The sequence below is a fragment of the Alosa sapidissima genome, chromosome 14 (genome assembly GCF_018492685.1).
Source record: "Alosa sapidissima isolate fAloSap1 chromosome 14, fAloSap1.pri, whole genome shotgun sequence".
NCBI lineage: Eukaryota > Metazoa > Chordata > Actinopteri > Clupeiformes > Clupeidae > Alosa > Alosa sapidissima.
In genome coordinates this window covers 15,826,540-15,850,826 of record NC_055970.1, presented here as the reverse complement: position 1 = coordinate 15,850,826, position 24,287 = coordinate 15,826,540, and the positions used below count along the sequence as shown (strand labels likewise).

At 48.0% G+C, this 24,287-nt stretch overlaps 1 protein-coding gene across 1 annotated transcript in view; it reads left to right on the top strand.

Moving 5' to 3' along the window:
* Positions 1-24,287, top strand: part of uacab (uveal autoantigen with coiled-coil domains and ankyrin repeats b) — a 44,260-nt gene that overhangs the window by 16,220 nt on the left and 3,753 nt on the right. Inside the window, 16 exon segments of the mRNA XM_042061516.1 lie at positions 1,191-1,321; positions 5,057-5,145; positions 5,236-5,300; positions 6,811-6,868; positions 8,314-8,384; positions 8,773-8,879; positions 9,505-9,686; positions 10,773-10,810; positions 11,472-11,522; positions 11,721-11,828; positions 12,781-12,813; positions 13,058-13,147; positions 13,326-13,356; positions 13,553-13,602; positions 16,086-18,815; positions 19,013-19,165. Coding sequence (XP_041917450.1) covers positions 1,191-1,321; positions 5,057-5,145; positions 5,236-5,300; positions 6,811-6,868; positions 8,314-8,384; positions 8,773-8,879; positions 9,505-9,686; positions 10,773-10,810; positions 11,472-11,522; positions 11,721-11,828; positions 12,781-12,813; positions 13,058-13,147; positions 13,326-13,356; positions 13,553-13,602; positions 16,086-18,815; positions 19,013-19,165 — 3,987 coding nt within the window.

The window sequence follows — 24,287 nt, the reverse complement described above, 5'->3', positions numbered from 1 at the left end:
GTAGGGCTGTCCCAGGGACAGCCTCCCATCTGCCTCCCTGCCTGCCTGTGTGATCGTTTGTGTGTGTGTGTGCGTGTGTGTGTGTGCAGTAGTGCAGGGATGAGTGCCCAGGGAGAGCAGCTCTCGGACTGGGCAGCAGTGGGAAAACTCTGCCCACGACTCTCCCTGGTCATCAGCAAGGCACTGGTTGCCCATGCTCTCACAGGACTTTTCTGAGACACACACACACAGAGGAACTTGTTGCTGCTCGCTCTGTGCTCAGACGCTTTTTTTGACCTAAACAAATCCCCCCTCACTCGCTGGCTGAGTGACTTTCTGTGAACAGAAAGGGCAAGGGGGGGGTTTGACGTTATCTTGAGAGGAACTTCAGCGAAGCTACATCATCCCAAAGGACCAGCACCTCCGTCGCCATGAGCCGATGGCTGAAGTGCACTTCTACATACTTTGTAGGTATCCGGCGGGATTTGAAGTGGCTTTTGAATTGTCCAGTGGGTTTGTTTTGTTTTATATGCAGACATGGGTGGTGGGGAAGGGTGTGTGTGTGTGTTTGTGCGTGGATGGGGGTGGGGGAGTGTTATCAGTCACTCGGACCTGTCCAGTAGTTGGAACAATGTTTCTCAGTTTCCTACAAAGAGTGTGTGCAGCCGAGAGCTGCAGTTCTGGGTTAAGGCTGCCATATGGTTCTCTGAGCAGCTTAAAGGCTTGTTTTAACTTGCTGTCGAGAGAAGATTCCCCACAGGCTGTTAATTTCTCTCCCTTCGTTTATTTAGCTGACCACGTTGTTGTGAAATAGGGATTCCGTGTGGTTAGTAGGTTTGCAGAAGTATGTGGCGAGAGTTTGTCGGTTATTTCCTCTAGTCGATTAACACTAGGAAGTATACTGCATCTGATTGTTTGGTTAAATGAATAACAATGGCTGGACTTGACTTGCTTGCATTCCCACGTGCGAAAGCTTTCGTTGCCTGACAGTTAGCCCATTTTAATCTTGAAGTTGTCAAGTCCTACACAGTCCTGTGTCTGCCCTCTTAGCCTGCTAACCTCATCTCTTCTGTGTGGAGTGACTGACGGTCTCTCTAGTATACTGGACTATGCTTGATTGCATCTTCTGAATATTTCCTGTCATTGTGTTTTTGTAACTAAACTTGAACTAAAATGGTGTTTTGACTATGCATCTGTAATTCCCCCTTCAGAACACTGATTGGAACAAGTATGACGATCGGCTGATGAAGGCTGTGGAACGCGGCGAGGTGGACAAGGTGGCCGCAGTGCTGAACAAGAAGGGCATCATCCCCACCAAGCTGGACGTGGAGGGGAGATCTGCGTGAGTGCTACCCCCTTAAACCTTCCAAAGCACCCCAAAACCCAAACTCTAACTCTTATGCCCCCCCAAAACCATAACCCTGATGCCCCTTTACCCCATCCCTTCCCCAAAGCACCCCAAAACTCCTAACCCCGATGCCCCCTTCCCTCAGCCTTAATCAGCATTCAGCACACGCTCACAAAGGCCTGACGCAGATATGCCCTTTGAGTCCTCTAACTGTGCACCCAGCTATGAATCATGGGTAGGCACCTTTCAACGCGCTGCCCGCGGAGACTCGCTGCATAGCCAGACATGGGTGCGTTTCTGTTTGGTTAAGCAGAAGTGAATTGCGCTGTTATTCCTGTTTTCCTCCTGCTGTGGCCCAAAATGGAATGAAAGCCATGGAAGCTGTGGGTCACTCTGTAAGAATGTCTGCCTCCGCTGTGAGGAATAGAATGGTTGTTTGTTTTTATTTTTGGCGGCCTTTCGCCGACAATGGTGTGCAAAACAAGGTCGGGGGGCATGCACTACCTACCGAGTGACATAGACTCCGCATGACATCACCGTTTTCCCCCTTCTGCCACCGCCTGCCCTCTCCAAATGACATCACCACAAACGGCTTTGCCCCCCCCCCCCCCCCCCCCCTGCTCAAACCCACTCCACCCCACCCCACCCCATCCTGCATGCCAACGCCGATCTTTCTACCCCCCCCCCCCCCCCCCCCCCCCCCCTCACACTGAAGACCTGGCTAGATGCATTGGGACATGCACTGCCAGCTAGGCGCCCCCGATGGCCACACATGGAAGTGATTAGGATCTGCAGTGGGGCTCCTGGTTTTTCCAGTTGATCCCTTTAGCTGGGATTGTGTTTGTGTGTAATCAGCTCTGAGGTCTGCTGCAGTGCAGACTTCAGGGCAGGCTATGGCTATGGCTATGGCTATGGCAAGCACACTGGTCTGTTGGGCTTGGCCAGGCCTCCGTCCCCCTGGGGCAGGAAAGGAGCTAGCACACAAAGTAAAATTAGAATTTGGATTTGGTGAAATTGCAGGATTTGTCCCCGGTTGGGTTGAGCGGGACTGTCCAGCTGCACAAATGCAGACTCCATGTGGCTGCAGATTTTGAGCTGGCAGGTTATTTTTAAATGAAAGCAAACACAGTGTAGGCTTTAGCACTAAAACCTGCATAGCTCCTGCACCTCCCACAGTAATTGATAGCTGTCAGATGGACAGTTTGTCTAACCACCCAAAGCCAGCCATACCTTTCCATAGTAGCCTCTGGTGTAGCTTTAATTAGCACTAGCCTGCTTTTTTGGACCTCCACACTGGAAGTAGCGTGTTGAGGAGCTCGGTAGGCTCACATTGTTGTGTGTCTGGTAGTGAGTGTTAGATCTCAGGGGATATGACACTCGGTATTTTCAGCCACACATGAGCTGCTTCTAGAACAAGTGGCCTGTGCTGCTGCTGGTAGGAGCAGGAGGGCCTGGACTCATAATAAGGTGACAGAATTTTGCAAGCCTAAATCAGCGCCATCAAAGACGCCATGGCAGATTGTAGAGAATCACAGCTCGGCACAATAAACACCAGTGTGACATATGAAGCCAAATTGTCTCTGGCAGCCCCCCGCCCCCTCCCCACCTCTCTTGCTGGCCCAGCGTTTGTGCGAGAGCTACGTGATGCTACGTGACTTACTGGAGGCCAACGCAGCCTTCTGATTTGAAGTCGTCCGTGACGGGCTTATTGTTCCACGTGCGCACGCTGCTGCAGCCGGGCGCTCTCGTTTGCCCAATTGCACAATTAATTACACATTCTGCCATTTAATTGGCCTCCCCTGAGCCCCTCTCCTCTGTATAGAAACGGCAGACAATCATGTTTGGGCCGCCTCTGCTTAATTTAAATGCACATCCACTGCTTCCAGTCGAGGTGTTTTTTTTTGTTGTTTTTTTTCATAATTGGGATAATGCAGCAAATAGGCCTATGACAAAAAAAGACTGCAATGGTAGGCTTGATCTAGTGAAATCTCTCAGCTGTGTTCCTGTGTAACATGTCAGAGGCCACATCTGCTCATCACAGTCAATCAAGCACTCTCTCCCAGCGAATATGTTGACATCTAATAATGTTTGTAAGGACCCCAAACCCTCTGTCTGACGTGCTGCTGGGCATAAGAACAATCAGAATTTCATCAGACCAGCCACTGACCACTTTGGATGCATTGCAGTTCCACAACTGTTAATAAAGCTGTTGCAGGGAATGCTAACTTGTTTTGCAAGAGGATTAAGCTTTACACCCACCTCCCCTTACTACCCCCCCCCCCCCCCCCCATACCTCCTCGTTTTCAAAAATAGAATAAATAATGTGGGGACTGCAGACCTGAAAGGCAGTCAGTGCTCTGGTGCCAAGCTAAAATGACATGTCTGCGGCTCCTGCAAAAGAGCCTGGCCTTTGGTCACAGTTAATGGCTGTACACTCTGAGCGGTGATTATGGCCTCTCTTGGCAAACAGCCCTGAAGGGGAAAAACAAACCACAAAAGAACCCAGAGAATTGGACACGTCGAAAAAAACCTACTCACTAGCTTTACAAAGTCCCACTGAGCGGACGGCGCAAGTTATGTGAATGTTGTCAGTAGCCGCTCTTGCAATAGTTACATTGAGGCAACAAGGGCAAAGAAAGTTTCTAATTATATCTGGTCAGAACTAGAATCCAGTTATTGTATATTTGTGCTGCCTGAGGTCTAAACAGATACAAAAACACGTGCTTGGGAAATGTGTATGTGCGTGTGCGTGTGTGTGTGCGTGTGTGTTTGTGTCTTTGCGGGGCAGATTGGCAGGTCATGGTCTCGGCCGACACGCATTTCTTAGCCCCGTCTCCTTGCCATCAACGCAGCTTTTAATAACCGCTCCCAAAACGAGGTGGCAGTCTGCATGGCTCCTTGGTGGTATGTTTTAGGGGTTAATGCATAAACAAGGTCTCTGTGTTAGGAGGGGTGGGTTGGGGTGGGGTGAGGGGCGGGATGGGGTGAGGGGCATCATGTTCATTCACAAACTCCACCCCTCACCCGGCTCTCTGGTCAGTGTGTCCATGTCTCTGGCCAGTGTTTGTTTTTGCTGAGGCTCCATTAGTCTCAGGCAAATGTATTAAGTCTGTCCATTTGCCACCCACACGGGGGATAGAGTGAAGATGTCGTAAAAAAACAAGTGCGGAGCGCGGTCCCCCTGGGGTCGCGAGGGGGAGAGAGGGGAGTTGGGTTTCCGTTGATGGTTCCCACCAGCTCTCTGGAGTATGCTGATGGAGTTGATCGCAGATGGCGTCAGTTTTCACCTCTCTCTCTCTCTCTCTCTCTCTCTCTCTCTCTCTCTCTCTCTCTCTCACTCTCTCGTGCTGTCTCTGTCTGTCTCTATCGCTGTCTTTTGGTCCTCTCTCTCTCTGTCTGTCTCTGTCTCTGTTTTATCTATCTTATCTCACCTCTCTCTCTCTCTCTCTCTCTCTCTCTCTCTCTCTCTCTCACTCTCTCGTGCTGTCTCTGTCTGTCTCTATCGCTGTCTTTTGGTCCTCTCTCTCTCTGTCTGTCTCTGTCTCTGTTTTATCTATCTTATCTCACCTCTCTCTCTGTGTCTATCTATCTATCTATCTATCTCTCTCTCTTTTTAAATCTATCTATCTATTGCTCTCGCTCTCTCCTTCCCTCCCTTCCTTCACTCCCTCTCTTTTCTGTGTCTCTGTTTCCTTCCATGTCATCCCCCATTCCCCATGGTCTCCACAGCTTCCACCTCGCCGCGACCAGAGGACACGTGGATTGTTTAAACCTCATCTTGAGCCACAGTGTGGACGTGACTGCCACCGATGCCACTGGTGAGAGAGACTTCACAAAGCACTCCCACTCAAAAGCCCTTGTCTATTATATTCTAAGGACATTCTAACACTAGTCTTTTCTCCTTACAGGGAAAAATGCCCTACATTTGGCTGCAAGGAACGGGCAGTCATTATGTGTTCAGAGGCTCTTACAGGTAATGTGTAATCATAGAAAGAAACCGCTCAGGGTTTCCCCCCCCCCCCCCCCACTAATTCTACACTTGGGAATAAACTGCTCTCAAACCTCCTCACTGTCCACAATTATTATTTGATTCCATGGCACATAAGTTCCTTTGCTTTCCTCCTTTGAGAATCAACGTTGTGATTACAGGATGCCACTTTTCTTTGGTACATTTGTTTAATAATATCCACTTCTCCTAAAATACCAGATTTGGGGGTTCATTCTTACCCACACGGTTTTACAACAGCAGTCTAGCTGTGGCAGTAAGTGCTGTTGTATCTGTGGAGATTAATTTAAAGTCCGGTAATTGTTTTTTCTTTGCAGCTTTCCACGTGTACTTTCTATAAATAGCACCCTTCTGGCCACCTCATTGTTTATTTAATAAAAACAAGTTGCGGATTCTCTTAGATAATTAAAATGACCTCCATCTAGCTTAATTAAATGGTCTGTTCCAATGTTTCTTGATTAGTACTATTGTTGAAGCTTCTATTCTGTTGGTGTTGTTTCTGTAGAACCGTGTCCCTGTCCAGGCCTGCTCTTCATAGGCTGATTAAATTACACATGGCTCTCTGCAGTGAGCTCATGATTACAATCACATTTACAGTCATGCTTGGGCCTTTGGCACAATTAAGGAACTCTTCAGTTTTAAATGACAAAACAACTAGGACAAGCACACTGATTGCCATTACAGTGGCAAGACCAGTAGGACCGAAATAAACGCCCACGGGCCTGAGGTGATGTCAGGAGGCCTGATCCCGCCATCCCTGCCCACGCTGGTGGTCCACGGGGTTTGGCGTGGCGCAGCGTGGCGCCCTGTGCTGGAACCCGACCCCAGGTCAGGGGTAAATCCTCCTCCTTCTGCCCGCGGGGTAGAGGATTGGGTTTCTCTGCCCCACAGTTAGCGCTGGGTCAGCTGACCATCACCAGTCAGTTTTGGGAGCCTGTTGCTAGAGAGAGCGAGGTTTTTTATAGTGGCCCCCGTGGCTTGTCACTCTGAGCGGAATCGCTCCACACTCCGCCTCCTCAGGCCTCTCGTCGGGGGCAGAACGGGGTCGCTATGGAGACAAGAATGCGGCAGCCACTTAGCCAGCTCCAGAGCCGCCATGGCCCGTGTCCTGCTCGCGCTCTACTAGTTTAAATCACGTTGAGCACAACAGCCACACCACTCAACACATGTGGGCAAATATAGGCTCCATCACATTTCATATTGTCCGTCCAGATTTAGGCCCCATGACATTTTACAATGATGCAGTTCCACTGTCAAAAATGAACTACTACTGTTGGTGTTGAAATTATGCTGTTGTGAAAAACAAAAAACTATCTTGTTACTTAGTGTTTCCCTGTCCCAGAATAGGAGAGGCAGAGTTTAGATGGCTGATTGTGTCAGTGGGAGTGTTGGATGAGCTCTGTGTGTGTCAGTCCCTCTGATGTGCTCCCATTTAAAACAAATCAGTCTCATGCCGTGCGGCTCTTCTGTCTTGCAGTACAATTGTCCTGTGGGAAACGTGGACCTGCAGGGAAGATCTGCACTACATGATGCCGGTGAGAAGAGCGCTTTCTTTCTGTCCTCACTTTCTTTCTGCCTGTGTTTGGAACATGCACTCATTCCCTGTAGACCCTTTCACTCCGTTCCTAGAACAGAGGGTTTCCGGTTGAAACGATGAAAACCAACAAAGATAATTTGAAATGCAAATGAATGCACCACAAAATGTCAACTCTAAAACTCAACTTTCATTTTTGTTTGTTCCCAAGTTACCATTAGCTCAATGTTGTTTTCTGGGTCACTAGCAATGCCTTAGGATCGCACCTGTTTGCTTATGCAGTTGAAAGGGTCTATAGACCTCTCCAGAATAAGTCCCGCCTCCGTAACTTCCGTAAACATCCAACCTCCTGTAGATTTTTTTAGGGTAATCCAAATTAGCAAACGCCATTAGAAAAGCTAATTTGGATTACCCTATGGCAAAACACTTCCAAAATGTGCACAACTGCAATCCAGAAGGCCTTATGGTAGAGGGTTTAGAAACTATTAAAAAGAACATTTGGGGTGGTGACCGATTAAAATGACTTTTACAAAGAGAAACATTCTACATATATAATCTACAGGCCACAGTTTACCCTGGGTTGAATGAAGAAATAGATTTCAGTCCTTTTTTGTGATCATCTTTTCTCTGTATATATTAGCTTAGGCTTAACTGGTAATAGTCTTTCTCTATACCTTGTACTCTCTCTGGAGGCTTATATTTACGATGTATAGCCAGCCACCTAGTGGATTATTTTTTTTTTATGTATGTGAACATTTATAGCCAGCCACCTAGTGGACTGTTCCGGCATGTTTCATGTGGTAATTCACCATATCACTCAGGTGTTTCCAATTAGCCTACAAAAAGGGAAATTGTTTGTCTGTGAAGCACACCCTGAAGAAGGCTGCTTGTGCCGCTACGCGTGGGTTGCTTCTCCCTATGTTTTTAAACGTTCTATGATGAATTAGCCAGTTAAATAAAGGCTTTTTATATTTTTGAAGAAGAGTGCCTTGGACCCCCTTTTTTCTATTTACTACTGGATTCCCGCACCCAAAGAGCACCTTCAAATTTCTGATTGGAACTTCCTGAGCACCCTGGACCTCTTTGTCTTTTCAAGACTCTTTATTAGGGTGTAGACGCCTGAAGCAGGCTTTGTAATGGTATTATGCTGAGTGTGTTTATTCTTAGCCTGGCTAACACCAGACCGCCTCCTAAATCTAAATTGAGATTGAGAATGGGTCTGAAAAGGCTTCATTGACTTATGACTCCCAGGGACATAACCAGCAGTGAAATTAAACTGAAATTGGTGCATTAAACTCTCACCAAATTGTTTCAGAAGTGCGTCAAACACATTTTTTCTTTTTTAATGGGTTTTAAATGCAGTTGTTTACTCAGTTCCAAAGAAAATACACGTCCATATCTGTTTAACCCTACTGTGCTCTGACTGCCTTCTCTCTCTCTCCCTAGTGATGGCGGGCTGTGCCTCCAGTGTTAAATTGCTCTGTGATAGTGGGGCTTCGGTGAACACCAGTGATTTTGTGAGTATCACTGTTTCCAGTCCCTCATTAGGGGGCGGACCTTAAAATGAGTGTCACACAGTTACCCTGTCACACTGCTGTCATTGGGTTGCAATAAATACAATGAATATATGAGCACTTCTGCATTCCGGTGTTCATGACCAGTTTAACAACGGGAAAAAAACCCTCATCTAGTCTCACTCAAAATGAACCCAAGCTGCGAATACTTTTAGCATCTCAGCACTAAACATTAGTCCATTTTCAGGTCCTTATTTTCTGTGTGGTTGGAATAAAGTGAATAATTAAATCAGTACAACAAGCTATTTCACTTTGTAGATTTTTCTTTCGTCATTGATGAGGTGCGTGTGTGTGTGTGTGTGTGTGTGTGTGTGTGTGTGTGTGTGTGCAGGATGGGAGGACTCCTCTGGTGCTGGCCACTCAGATGTGCCACCCACGGATCTGCCAGCTGCTGCTGGAGCGCGGGGCAGACATCACCGTCCGTGATAAACAGAACAAGTACGCCCGCATGTCAGCCGTCTGCTCTCGCTACCCACACCCTCTTTGCTGAGTTTGCATTGCCCTGCAGATTTATGACTTTCAGATTTGACATACCAATCTACTCTACTGAAGTAAACACATACAGGGCTTAATACAGCTACTTTCTCCCTACTTCCCACATTGGGATTTATTATTCCTTTTTTTTAACGAGGGATTGATTTTGAGAAACTGTTTTATATGGAGTTCATTTTATTGATTGGCCAGAGAGTTGATCAACAGTAGAAATAAAGCAGTAAGCTATGGTGAGAGGGTGATCATATGGCGTAGTATTTGTATTCTCATGACTATTGCGCTAGCTGACAGTGGTCATGCTCAGCCTACAGTGGCAGTATATGGCAATATGTGATAGGTACATGGAAACAGTTTTCATTTGCAAACATCACACTATGAAAATGTGTTCTCTGAGAAATTATAGAAGTATAGAAAATAGTCTGTGAGAACCTGATTAAAGTTTGATGGACAGTAAGAACAAAACTGTTACTCACCTTTTCTGCCATGCTATTTAAGTTGGCGTATCTTTAAAACGTGTGTGTTTGTTGTTGTTGTTGTCGTCGTTGTTGTTGTTGTGGTGGTGTTCCCTTAGGACGGCTCTGATCCTGGGCTGTGAGTACGCCTGTAGAGACGCGGTGGAGGTCCTGCTAAGAAGCGGAGCGGACGTCACCGCCACTGACGGCTCCGGCCACGACAGCTACCACTACGCCCGCCTCAGCAAGAACCAGGAACTGGTGGCACTGGTCAAGAGCTACTTGGACAGCACCAACAAAGGTAGGGATGCTATGCGACACCACGCCGCGCCACCCTTGCCCTCTCACCTCAGCATTCTGCTACAGAGCGGAGTCTGGCCGTGTCTGCTGTATCCAGTGGTGAGGGATTTGTTTTGGTGTTTTCTGAAGGACTCCATTACGGTTGCCGTGGTGAATGAGCATGTTTTGGGATTCGGCAGGTGGACCCTCCTCAGAGAGAGCATTCAGATACACCACAGGCAGCCAAGCACAAGAAACTAGCCGCAGATAAGCAAAGCCCCAACAATACTGCCACACTGTACTGAACAAAGGAGTTTATTTCAATAGTATGGAGTGGAATGAAGTCCTGGCTGGGTTGCCTGGAGTGAATGAGCGTGCTGGTTCTTGTTCATCCCTCTCCCTCCCTTCCCTAATGACCGGAAAGGAAAAGGCTTTGCACCTATACTTATTCACCGCTAAGATCACTCATTGTCATATCTCCGTCATGGAGGAAATTACCCCGCTGCTTTCTGCTTCCCAGATCCCCTCTTTGGTCTGCATACAAACACTTTTCACATTCTCACACCTAAAGCCATTTTTGATCCACCAGTCAGTGGCGTTTCTGTGAGACACCGAGATATGTCGTGCTGTCGCGGCTGATGCTAGTTACTCGTTCGTTTGACAGACAGGTGATTAGAGGACGCTGGCCGGCGGTGGTGTGGACGGACGGCCAGAGTCCTATTGTGTCGTCCTAATTGAAATTCCCCGTCTAGCACCTGTCAGTGTCTGGTTACAATCTGCAGTGGCGTTCAGCATTAGCATCCCTCCCTAATTACAGTGTAATTCTGTAATCACTGTGTTTGTGCTAGGGCTTTGCACACAGTATATACGAGACCCAGGCAGTGCCGCTGCTTCTGCAGCTGTCCTCATTTCATCTCTCTCAAAGTGGTCTCTGTGCAAATAGACTCCTCTGACGTTCTATCTCCTCTGACACCTCTTTCATTCGGTGTTTGGGTTTTGGATTCGGCCAAAATCTTAAATAAGGGATTTTGTTAATCGGCCGAACCTTCAAAAATCAGGATTCTGTGTTCCGCACCGTAGTTTTAATCTCCTTTTCTGTCCTTTCCAGCTAAAGAGGCTGCAAGGATGGAGCTGAAGAAAAGACAGGTGAGGAGCACCACCCCAACACTCCCCCCCCCCCACCCCACCCCCACCCCCCCAAACACACACACACACACACACACACACACACACACACACACACACACACACAGATGTGATTACATTCCATAAGTACAGAGCAAATCAAACACTTGTGTCTGGTGGCACAGCACACTGGAGTGGTGTTCTATCAGTGCTCCCCTGCGATGCCTCTGCCGTTGGGCGCCTCATTATACAGGGTTATTGTTTTCATTAACACTGTTTTCTGCACAGGCTCAACACAAGCGCTCAGTGGTTAGGCTGTAATTGTTGTAGCGTTAGACAGCCGCTGAGGCATTCTAATGAAAATAAACGAAGCTAGTTTACTGGGGATCCAACAGGCTGCAGACAGACTAAGCGGCAGCCGTGTATGGAGCGAGGAAGACTGACCTGTGTGTATGTACACATAAGAGCTGAAGTCTCCCAGCTGTGGCCATTCTTAAGCTATATTTAAGTCCCATAGGTCCTACACTGCGCCAAGCTGAAGTTTTTCATCTGCTGTGTCAGTCTGCAGTAGAGTTGAACATTACCGCCCCCTGGTGTTTAGATAGGCAATGTGCAGTCTGCACCCTCTGGCCAGCTTTCTGTCAGCAAGGACACTAACCAACAGCCATCTGTCTCTCTGCAGCAGGTGAGTGTAGAGCCTGCTTCAAATACAAACAAGGATCAGATGATACATGTAAGTTAAATCTTAATTTGTAAATATAGATTTGTCTCACTCAGCTGTTGCCTTAAGTTTCAAGGACTTCTCAGGAGAAACACCAGCATCTCTTGACAGTTTTTACAGGGCTGACATGTTTTGTTGCCTACTGTGTGTTTAGTGGGTGCGGGTGCTGCAGTGGGTGCGGGTGAGTGAGTTTGTTGTGTTGTTGTGCAGGACCTGGAGAGGCAGAATGAGAGCCAGCAGGAGTCACTGAGGAAGTTCCATCAGGAGCAGAGAGCCCTCATGGACCAGGTCAACATGCTGCAGCAGCAGCTCAGCCAGGTAGCGTGTCCAGTCTAGACCAGCCAGACACCTAACACTGGGCTTCACTATGCCACATTGAATAAGGGAATGCACAATATTATTGGAAAAACATTGATATCAGCAGGTAACAGCTTAAAATTTGTATTATTGGCATCAGCAGATAGGAACATTTCGGCCCATGTTCATGGCAGATAATTCGGCAAGGCACAATTTATTAGGATTTCAGACTCATGATTATTAGGATTTCAGACTCTGTTCTAATAGGATGATATTTTTTTATTATTATCTTTAATTTTTTTGTAGATGTCACTTAAAATATGTGCCATATTTTACTTCTACACCAACTTGAAATGATTTCCTTATTTTTCCATGAGTTAATGTTTGCATTTCTTGAAATATACATTGGGGTAGAATGAAAGGAACTGTTTTATGGCTGTATACAGTACCTAAACCGTCACAGTGAGAAACACTAAGAGTAGATTAACTCCAGTATAGCCTGTTAAAAGGAGTAAAAGAGGTGTGTGTGTGTGTGATTGTGTGGCTCGATGGTGTTTTAAGCCCCCACCGTCGACTTCAAGGCAGCGCTGTGACTGTTGACTTCAGGGTTCAACCCATACCCTAACCCTAGTGCCTTCTATGCAGCACTGCCTGGAAGACTACTTTAGGGGCTTAAAACACCATACAGGGCGTGTGTGTGAGAGAAAATGTCGGCATATTGAATATCGTGCATCCCTACATTAAATATTCCCCACTGTATATTTTTCCCCACTGTATATTTTTGGGGCTTTTGGCTTTGATTGGCAAGGCAGTAGGGATAGACAGGAACTGAATATGGAGCGGCAGATGGGAATGTGAGCAGGAAGTGACTTAGTGGGTTCATAGACCCAAATATGGTCGGGATGTTGCTGCTTGCGTCACAGCTCCCGTGGTGTCTGATATTTCACTGAGTTAGTCTTTTTTCACCTTGTAGGAGAAGTCCGCAATGGAGGACATCCACATGGAGGTGAGTGAAGGCTGGCGTCCTGGTGATTAATGAGGATGAGGATGTCAGCATTTTCTTGCTCACAAGCCCGGCGGTCCAGTAACTCTCTTCCCAGTGTACCCCACAGTGCTCTACAAACAGGATGCTGATGATTCTTTGTGTTTGTTTGACATGTACATGTAGAGGGAACAGCTCATGATTCTCTGTGTTTGTTTGACATGTAGAGGGAACAGCTCATGATTCTCTGTGTTTGTTTGACATGTAGAGGGAACAGCTCAGACATCTGCTCACGGCCAGAGGAGAGGATGGGGCTCGCGCTGTGGAAACAGTCAAGGTGCAGATGAAGTCTCATCTGGTCAGTGGCCAACATACCACCCACACACACACACACACACACACACACACACACACACACACACACACACTTTTTAGCACTCATAGACTATTCATGATGCTCAGGCCGCATCTAGCTGGCCCTGAACTCCAGGCTGACTGGTGGATTTGAATACTAAATTTCCATCTGATTTCTACAGGGGGATTATTCCGGCCAATCTGTTATCAAAGGTGAGCAAGCCCTCTGAATCGCACCGGCTACATCTGCTTTTAGGTGGAGGTGGGGGGAGGGGCAACTTCTGTCTCTAATGAGCAGTGCTATGTTATTTGAAGCCATGCCGTGCTTTTGATCACAGATTCTCTCTGTCTCTCTGCTCCCTGTCCCCCAACCCTGTCTGTTTCTTCTTCCTGTTTTTGTACCGCACAGGAAAAGAGAACATTCTGGTGAGGCAGTCCCACAGCCTGGATTCCGCTCAGGTGTGTGTGTGTGTCTGTGTCTCGATTCTGCTCAGGTACTCAGTCTGGAGCTACAGGGGCAGGTTTTCTATTGTGGGCTTTGCATCTGCAGAGGAATGGTTGGTACCGCCAGCATTGCACTAGAGACCCAGGAGCTTGGTTCCACTTTCAGAGTGTAACGCCAGGCTCATCAGTGTCAGTTTGATATACCCTAGGAACACTTCAGACATTCTGACCAGTCAAAGCAATCAAAGTTTTTTTTTTAGGGACGGGAGGTTTCTGTTTGATATACAGAAATGAGTACCGCTACTTAACATCACTTAACAACAAGATAGAACGGTGTTTGTATTTGTAATAATAGTATTATTATGGTAAGTGCTGCGTTATGCCAAAGATCCATGATTACTGACCCTCTCTGGTTACGCTTTGCTGCTGACGCATCATTATTTCCAGTGTGAACCCCCTGATAGGTCACCACATGGCTCAATGCCTCGATGCAGAATTGAGCAGATGGCCAGCAATGCAGTAATGATGTGCATGGCCCTGCCTTACACAGACTGCTTGTGTCAGCCCTGTGCAGCTTTAGAGAGGTAGAGGGAGGCAGTCAAATAAGCCACCAGTCCTCATTTCAAACCATCAGCTCTTTGCCCCCTCAGGAAAAGGGGAGATTTGTGATTTCATTAGCTTTAATCCCCGTACTTTATTCTTTTTTTTTCTCTCTGTGTGTTTGGGATAAACTTAAATTTGTGGTGGGAGCATTTTTTTGTGACCCGTATTGCCCTATTAGAGCAGTCTTATCCATCCCAAGTAAAAGTGTGTGTGTGTGTGTGTGTGTGTGTGTGTGTGTGTCTGTCAGTGTGTGTCTGTCTGAGTATGTGCCTTAGGGTGGTCCTTATTTTTCAACTTTTAAAAGTTCATGCTCTCACCCCACAAATATTTTTGAATAAATAAAAAAAAACAATTGGGCAAATTTTTATCAATATTAATCAATATTTAGAGGTTGCTCAAGACCTTTGAAGTTTAACACATATTGTGCAATGTGCATATATTTGGGATTTTTCACCTATTATGTGATACATTGTGCTAGCATGTATAATTGTTTAATAATATATGCTTATGACAGCAATGGACTTATTTGACCATGCAGTCAATGACAATGTGTATTGATTATTGGTGACCACATGTGGTGGTTTTACCTACATCACCTAAGTAATCTTAAAATGGGAATCCCATATTGTCCATGCAAATTTACAATGATGATTTGCTGATCTCATCTGCTGATTCCGGTATTTCCCAATAATATTGTGTTGTGAGCAATTTTCATAGCAACTCCTGTTTTAGTTGTGATATGTCTTTCAAAGCAAGAACAATTCAATGTGAATGAAGCACAGTAGACAATATACACTGAGACAATGGCTGAAGCAACACGAAGCAAGTCCGCTATATGGTTACTCGGATCAGAAGAGACTGAAATAACTGGAACAAAGTTACCCTCCAAGAAGCAGGTTTCATGTGTGTTGTAATATCAATTTCAATTTAATTTCACTTATAGAGCGGCAAAACATTACTCATGTGTCATGACGCTTTACAGAGTGTTAAACATTTAAAGAGAGCCCATGAGTAACAGGGGCGAGGAAAAACTCCCTAGAATTAAAGATACATATACGAAGAAACCTCGAGCAGATCCACGACTCAAGGGCCAGACCCAAGGGTATCACATAAAACATTGAAAAAAAACTTCATGAAAGTGCAACAGCGGTGATAAAAGAAGTCTTGGTATTCTAGGACAAGGCTAGGATTCCCGTTCGTCCCCAACATCATGCCATAAAACAACTGGAAACACTTCAGGACAAATGGCAGAAGCCAAGAAAAATGCCAAGAGAACTTCCAAGACTCAGCAGTCCAATGTAGAGGCCTTCGTAGACCAGTTTGGAGACCTGTTTGATATTGCATTTCAGGATGCACTCATTCATCTCAAGAATCCATAAGATAGAGACTTTCCTCTGGCCCAGAGTGAAAATGGACATCTATAGTTAGAGTTCAACATTCTGTCATTACGTCATACAAGCATGACAAGTGATTTTGGTTTGTTTGTTTCTTTCTTTCTATGATTTTGATGTTGTATGTTGTTTACCACACTACCACAGTGCCTGTGTTATTAAACATAATATTGCATTTTATTTTTTTTTGTGTTCTTAAATGGTACAATTTCTGCAAAAATGAGCGATTCCGGAAATATTCAAAGGCCTTGAGCAACCTCTAGATATTGTGGGAACAATTCAAAATTTTGCACAGTGTGTTTTTATTGATATCCCACATTTAGGAGGTGAGAGTTAAACATTTCCAATTTTTTTTTTTTACCCCATATAAGGACCACCCTAATGTGCCTGTGTGTGTGTCTATGTCTGTGTCTGTGTGTGGACAGACAGATGGATGTGGAAGGTCAAAGCTTGCCTAGTTAAATGTGAGCTGGTTCCTAAATGTTGCACTGTGTCTCTCTGTAGGTCCTGCAGTCGTCGGTGTCGCGACCCCTGGAGCTGACAAGGACGCCATCGCTGGTGGCATCGGGCGGCGAGGCGGAGAGCCTGCGGCGGGAGCTGGACGCTCTGCGGAAGAAGCAGGAGGCGTTGGAGGAGGAGACGGCCCAGCTGCAGGCGGCGCTGAGCCGTAAGGTCCAGGAGTGCGAGGAGCTGGCGCAGAGCCGCGACGCCACCAAGCGCGACGCCGACCTGCAGGTGCGGCAGCTGGAGGAGGCGCTGGGCGACGTGCAGAAGAGGATGCTCGACTCCGAGGCCAAGGTCAAGCAGCTGCAGGCCCACGTGGTGGCGGTCAAGGAGCACCTGAGCAACCAGCTGGTGGAGGATCTGAAGACGCAGCTCGGCGACGTCAAGGCCAAGTACGAGGGCGCGTCGGCGGAGGTGGGCCGCGTGCGCAACCACCTGAAGCTGAGCGAGAAGGCGCTGGAGGAGTACAAGAAGAGCGAGGGCCAGCTGGCCGTGGAGGCCGAGCGGCTCACCCAGGAGCTCAACGTCCTGAAGGACGAGCGCGAGGACATGGCCGAGACCCTGATGGACATGGAGGCGCACGTCAAGGAGGTGGAGATCCGTCTGTCCGCCATGGTGCCCTCCGAGAAGTTCGACAACATGAAGAACCTGCTGACCAACGCCGTGGACGAGAAGGAGAAGCAGATAGCCGAGCTGAGGGAGGACTACGACCGCGTCCTGGAGGAGGTGGCCGAGCTCCACAGGGAGATGGACAACCGCAGCGGCCCCGCGGCCATGACCGTCCCCCTGCAGGAGCACGAGCGCGTGAGGGCGGCCCTGGAGGAGCACAGCGCGTCTCTCAAGAGGAAGCTGTCGGACATCACCGCCAAGAGCCAGGCGCTGATCCAGGAGGTCGAGGAGAGCGAGGAGGAGCGGGAAGTCCTCCGGGAGCAGCTGGAGGACCTCCGGGACCAGATCCAGAGCGAGTTTGTGCCCCTCCAGTCCCACGAGGACGTGAAGAGGTCACTGGGCCGCGCGCTGGACGACCTGAAGGACAAGCTGGCCGAGGCAGCCGAGAAGAAGCAGCTGGCCGAGGAGGAGCTGCGCAGGCTTAAGGACGAGAAGGCCTCGCTGTGCGAGAACGTCACCCTGCTGCGGAGCAGCCACGTGTCCAGCGAGCGGCTCCAGAGCGAGGTGGGCGCGCTGAGCACGCGCAACACGGAGCTGGAGCAGGAGCTGGACGCCATGCGGCGGGGGAGCAACGAACGGGAGAGGCAGCTGAGGGAGGCGCTGGCCGAAAAGGAGGCCCTGGAGCAGAGTCTGCAGGGACGGGTGGTGTCCAGGGAGGACCACGAGCGAATGAGGGCGGAGCTGACCGCCGCCTTGGAGGAGTCCAAGAATCAAATCTCCACGTTGGAGAAGAACGGGGAGGCGAGGGAGGAGGAGTTGCAGAAGGTGAAAGAAGAAAGTGCCATGTTGAAAGAGGAGCTTGAGAAAGTTCAGACGGTGTTCGAAAATGACTATATCAGCCTTAGTGACCACCAAACGGTCACCAGCACGCTGAGCAGTGCCTTAGCTGAAGCTGAGGAGAGGGTCAAGGAAGCGCTCTCCAGGCATCAGTCGGCTCAGGACGACACCGTGAAGCTGCACGAGGAGATCGAAGCGCAGAAGAGAGAGCTGGATACGATACAGGAGGCTATTCACGTGAAGTTTGTGCCACTGTCTGTCGTGCAGGAGAAAGAGAGCGGCTTTGAGGCCGCGCTGAAGGACTTGAACGAGCAATTGAGCGAGATGCAGGAGAAGTACGACCAGGAGAAGACGGAGAGCGAACGTCGGAAGTCTGAGACTGAGCGTCTGGAGGCAGAGCTGCAGGAGGCTCTGCAGAAGCTGGAGGCCGACCTGGAGTCCGGCGAGAGGCAGCTAGAGGCCGAGGCCGAGCAGAAGGGTCAGTCGGAGGAGCTGAGCCTCAAGCTGGTGGACCTGGAGCAGCAGTACAAGGAGGTGACGGTGCAGCGCGCCGAGCTGGAGGAGCAGAACGCGCTGTGCGCCGCCGAGATCCAGGCGCTGCAGCGACGCCTGGAGGGGGAGTACGTGCGGCTGGAGCGCTTGGAGGCCACGCAGCAGGCGCTGACCGACAGCCTGCAGCAGGCCCAGGAGCAATGCCAGCAGGCGCAGGCGGCCCAGCGGCACGAGGCCGAGCGTGCGCGCCAGCTCGAGCAGGAGCTGCAGGGCCACGCCGCCGGGCAGGGCGTGGTCGGCGCCGCCCTGGTGGCCGAGCAGCAGCAGCAGGAGGAGGCGCGCAGGGCGCTGGAGCAGGAGGTGGCCACGCTGCGGCTGGCGCTGCGCGAGGAGGTGGAAGGCAGCGCCCAGCGGGCGGAGGACGTGGCGGCGCTGCAGAGCGAGCTGCTCCGCGCCACCCAGGCCCTGGAGGAGCTGCGCGGGCACGAGGAAGGCGAGGTGGCCGCGCTGCGCAGCGACAAGCAGCGGCTGGAGGAGGAGGTGCAGGAGCTCGGCGAGAGGCTGTCGGGGCTGGCCGAGCAGTACGAGGAGCTGTACCGGGAGACGGCCCTGCGCCGCGACGCCGAGACGCAGGCGCGCGCCGAGGCCGACTCCCTGCAGGCCAAGAGCACCACCATCGAGGGCGAGATCCGCGAGCTGAAGGAGCGCTATGACGGCTCTCTGCACACCATCGGCGAGCTGCAGAAGAGGATCCAGATGTCCTCCGAGCAGACCGAGGCCAAGGACAAGCGGGTAAGAGAGGAGGAGGCCTGCTCGCACTCTCCTCTGCAGTGCGCTGCACTGTCCTGCAGTTAGCCTTAATCACTTCTGACACTGCAAGTGGCCATACAGGCGTGGGAAGCGGCAGCTGTAATAGCGTGTGTGTGTTTGCATTTGTGTGTGTGTTTTGTGTGTGTCTGTGTGTTTGCATTTGTGTGTGTCTCCCTCAGATCACAGAGCTCCTGGCAGACGTGGAGAGGCTGAAGCAGGCGCTGAACGGTCTGTCCCAGCTGGCCTACTCTGGCAGCGCGCCCAACAAGAGGCAGGCGCAGCACATTGATGCTCTCCAGGCCCAGGTTAAAAGCCTGCAGCAGCAGCTGGCTGTGAGTCCACAACCCACCCCATTCCTGCTCAAAGAGCACCGTGTGTGTGTGTGTGTGTGTGTGTGTATGTATGTGTGTTTTGCGTGGTCAATCAAACCAACCCTCACCCCTCTCTCCCCCCACCTTGGTCCAGTCTCACCCGTTCACTTCACACACACACACACACACACACACACACACACCAGGGCTGCCTTGTGTCAATGCAGGCATCAGTATGCAGAAGTATAAGCTGGAGAAATCAATTACAACACGTTCTCCCACCTGGGGATTGGACAGACGTAAGCTTGTCTAATCCACAAATAACTTACATGAGACGTGCTGACCACACTCACTGACTGGCATATTTTTTGGTTGTTTATGTTGAAAAAATGAGTGTGCGTAACTGCGCCGCTGTTTCCGTGTCAGAGAAATTAGTGGATTTGACATGTTTATATGCGGCTTGCCTTCAGGAGATCTGGCTCGCCACTGGGCAAGAGTTTCCCTGAATTAAAATGTACGTCTAACTGAGACAAAACTGTTCAAACTTTAAACTTAACTTGTTATTAAACTTGGGGTCAAACAAGGCAAAGCAGACAGTCAAAAGTTGACATTCTAGTGATGTAATTGATTGAGGTGTGAACTAAAACACCATTCCTCCTGTCAATAATAATTAATCTTTCAGACACTCCCTCTCAAAGGAAATGATTGTCAGGAAGCCAGTAAGACACCTGCCTCCAGGTCAGAGCCAAATCAGAAACAACCTGCAGGGAATAACCTGCAAACTTTTTTAAAGACCAGAAACTGGTGTCCAAACTGTTGTGCAGATCAGGTTGTCCAGGAGGATGCGTTGTGGGCAGTGACTGTGACTGGCCCCCTCATTTCCTTTTTAGAGTTCAGGCTTTAGCCTGAGAAGGCAGCGAGTTGCGGTGAGTGCGCTTCTATACATAGCCTGTGCTGGCTCAGGTTCTCAGTTGCTCCGGGAGCAGATCATCAGAGAGCCCCAAACACCTCTGATTCTCTCTCTCTCTCTCTCTCTCTCTCTCTCTCTCTCTCTCTCTCTCTCTCTCTCTCTCTCTCTCTCTCTCTCTCTCTCTCTCTCTCTCTCTCTCTCTCTCTCTCTCTCTCTCTCACACACACTCTCTTTCACTCCCTCCCTCCCTCTCTCACTTACTCCCTCTCTCTCTCACTCGCCCCCCTCTCTCTATCTATCTCTGTGTCTCTCTCTATCTCTCTGTCTCTCTCTCTCTCTCAGATGCAGAGAGCGAGGGGGAATTTTCTGATTGCAGCCTAAGGTGCAGTCTTCCCCAAAGCGGCTACACAGGGCGCGAGTACACTGTGGATGATTTAAAAACGTTTCTGAAGCAGACTAAAAATGCTAGGTGTGTTCAAGTTGATGAATACTTTCCCGATGTTGAACAGTTCATCGCTAAAACGAAGCTGTATATGGCCGAAGGTAGCTTTACTAGGCAGGAGGTCTACCGTTTGAATAAATTTCTCACAAAACTTAGAGCTCTGTTGAACGCTGATAGCCAGTCCACCCCAGCCCCTGTTAATTCCCAATGAATATGTTCTTTTTTTGCACTTTTTCCTTTATACTTATGAGTGGGTTTCAAATTGCTTCGCTTAATTTGAATGGAGCAAGAGACCGCACAAAGAGGGCGATGCTTTTTGAAACAATTAAAGAAAAAGCTATTGATGTTGTCTTTGCGCAGGAAACCCATACTGACGCAAGCAATAGCTCTGATTGGGCTTTGGAATTTGGGGGGTTATCGATCTTAAGTCATAATACCTCAACTAGTGGTGGCGTTGCTATTCTTTTTTCAGGTAGCTGTATCCCCTGTTCATATGAGGTTGATGAAATTGTTAAAGGTAGACTCTTGAGAGTCAGAGCTCAATATGAAAATACTTTTTTTGTTTTTGTGTGTGTCTATGCCCCAACGGTTGGGAGGGAGAGAATGATTTTCTTAAGTATCCTGGATGATCTGTTAAAGAATTGTGATTCTGGGGAGTGTTTACTTCTTGGTGGGGATTTCAACTGTACTGAGCTAGCTATTGATAGGAATCATGTAGAGCCTCATATGCCATCACGTAGAAGGCTCATTGAGATAATGAAGTCCCACGACCTTTCTGATTTATGGAGGAACTTTCATATAAAGCAGAAACAGTACACATGGGTCCACTCAAATAATAACATATTATCTCTGGCAAGATTAGACAGGTTCTATACCTTTAAACATCAGATCAGTTTTTTTAGAAGCTGTCTCATCCTGCCAGTAGGTTTTTCCGATCATAGTATGGTGCTTTGTAATTTTTTTGTTAGTGCCACCAGATATAAGAGCGCATACTGGCACTTTAACACTAGTCTTTTGAATGATGGTAAGTTTAGGGATGTTTTCAAGTTTTTCTGGAAGGATTTTAGATCCACAAAGCAGTCTTTTCAGTCTGTGCAACAGTGGTGGGATTTTGGAAAGGCCCAGATAAAACAGTTGTGTCAGCAGTATACTTCCTGTGTCACAAGAGATATAGCTCAACGCATGAAATTGTTGGAAAATGAGATACTGGAGCTCCAAGGTTTAGCTGAAAGTACAGGTAATCAGTTATATATGGAAAATTTGAAAATAAAAAAGAATTGTTTGGCCAACTTGCTGGGCATTAAAGCACAAGGAGCTCTGGTCAGGTCTCGCTTCCAGTGTGCAGAATTAATGGATGCACCTTCCAAATTCTTTTTTAATCTGGAAAAGAAAAATGGCCAAAAACGGCTTATACATGCTTTGGTTTCAGAAACTGGAGCCCTCTTATCTGACGATAAACAAATTCGTGAGAGAGCAGTTGATTTCTACAAGGTTTTGTATAGGAGTGAAATCTCCTATAAACAGGCCCTTGACAGTCCTTTTTTGACGAATCTTCCTAAGGTATCTAGAGAAGCTAATTGCGACCTTGGAAGGGTGATTACCCTGGCTGAGTTGGAAAAGGCCCTCCATGGTATGGAGTGTGGCAAGGCACCGGGGATCGATGGTCTGCCGGTTGACTTTTATAAGTCTTTCTGGACAGAAGTAGGCGCAGACCTACTGGTCGTTTTGAGGAACAGCTTGGCCAAGGGGCAGCTGCCACTCAGTTGTCGCAGAGCAGTTCTTACTCTGTTACCGAAGAAGGGAGATTTGAAGGATATCAGGTCATGGAGACCCGTGTCTGTTCTATGTGCGGAATATCGGCTGCTCTCTAAGGTTCTTGCTAATAGACTCAGTGAAGTTTTAGGGGAAGTCATTGCACCTGACCAGACCTACTGTGTGCCGGGCAGGCTTATTTGTGATAATATTTCTTTTATTAGAGACGTTTTGGAAATTGGTAAACTTTTACATTTGGACTTTGGCCTTGTTTCTGTTGATCAGGAAAAAGCTTTTGATAGAGTTGAACATAATTATTTATGGAGCGTCTTGACTGCTTTTGGCTTTAATCCTGTTTTTATAAAGAAAATTAGAGCTCTATACTGTGACAATGAAAGTATTCTGAAAATTAATGGTGACTTGTGTGCTCCTTTCAAGGTTTTTAGGGGAATTAGACAAGGATGCCCCCTCTCTGGAATGCTGTACTCCTTAGCCTTTGAGCCCCTGTTGGTACAGTTAAGAGCCAAACTAAAGGGTGTAACTCTTCCTGAGTGTAACATCTCTTTGAAGCTATCAGCTTATGCGGATGATGTGGCTATTCTGTTTGAAAGCCAAAGGGATGTGGACACCATGTTAAATGTTTTTACTGATTTTAATCGGTTATCATCTGCCAGAGTTAATTGGGGAAAAAGTGTGGCCCTGTTGGCTGGAAAATGGCCTGATGGCACACCGTGCCTCCCAGGTGGGTTAACCTGGTCTAGGGACGGGTTTAAATATTTGGGTGTGTTTCTTGGAGACGATAACTTTGTTCTAAGGAATTTTGAGGGGATTGTTGAGAAGGTTAAGGGCCGTCTTGGCAAGTGGAGTTTTTTAATTAAAAAATTGTCCTATAGGGGCCGTGTTCTAATAATTAACAACCTGGTGGCTTCATCCCTTTGGCACAGACTTGCATGTATAGACCCTCCAGCACATGTTTTATCTAAAATACAATCTATTCTGGTTGATTTCTTTTGGGATGGTCTACACTGGGTCCAACAAGGCGTGCTTTTTTTATCCAAGGATGAGGGTGGACAAGGATTGGTCCACCTGCAGAGTAGGGCAGCAGCCTTTCGTCTTCAGTTCATACAGAGACTTTTGGATGGACCTGTAAATTCCAGTTGGAAGGCTGTGGCTTGTGCCATCCTAAGAACTTTTGAAGGCTTGGGTCTGGATAGGACCCTCTTCTGGATGAATCCTGCCTTAATGAACTTAAACAAGCTCCCTGTGTTCTATCGCAATACGTTTAAAGTATGGGGTCTTTTGAAAGTATGGAGACCTCAGAATACAAGTTCTCTCTTTTGGCTTTTGCAAGAGCCATTGATATATGGTTCATGTTTGGATCTTACGCATGAGAAGCATTTTCCTGCTTTTAGTGGGATGTTTTGCAAAGCGCGGGTCATCACTTTGAAGGACCTCCTGCCTTTAGCTGGGCCAGGTTTTGAGAATGCTGAAGGAGTGGCCGAACACATGAAAATGAGATCCATCCGTATAGTTAACAAATTCCTCTTGGAATTGCGGTCCCACTTCACAGATGCTAGTCTAGCAATGTTGGATCAGTATGCCAGGGGTTTAGTTATGCTAAATGAATGTGATCCTGTTCCATGTTTTAGTGTGTCCTCTGGATTTTGTAATGTCTTTTTGAAGGTTGAAGATTTTGTTTTTCTGGGTCCAAATCGCGCCTCTGGAAAGGCACTTTACAATCTTTGTGTAAAATCTCTGAATAGGAGGTGTTTGGAGTCTAGAGTTGACACACCTTGGCGTGCTGTTCTACATGTAGAACAGGATGTCAAACCACACTGGAGATCCTTTTACAAGTCACCATTAATTAAAAAGGTGGGGGATTTACAATGGAGGATTTTATATGGTGCAGTTGCTGTAAATTCTTTTGTTTGTGTTTTGAACTCTGATGTGAGGCATGAGTGCCCGTTTTGCAATGACAGGGAAACTGTTTTTCACGCTTTTATGCAATGCACACGCCTGATGCCTTTATTTTCCATTTT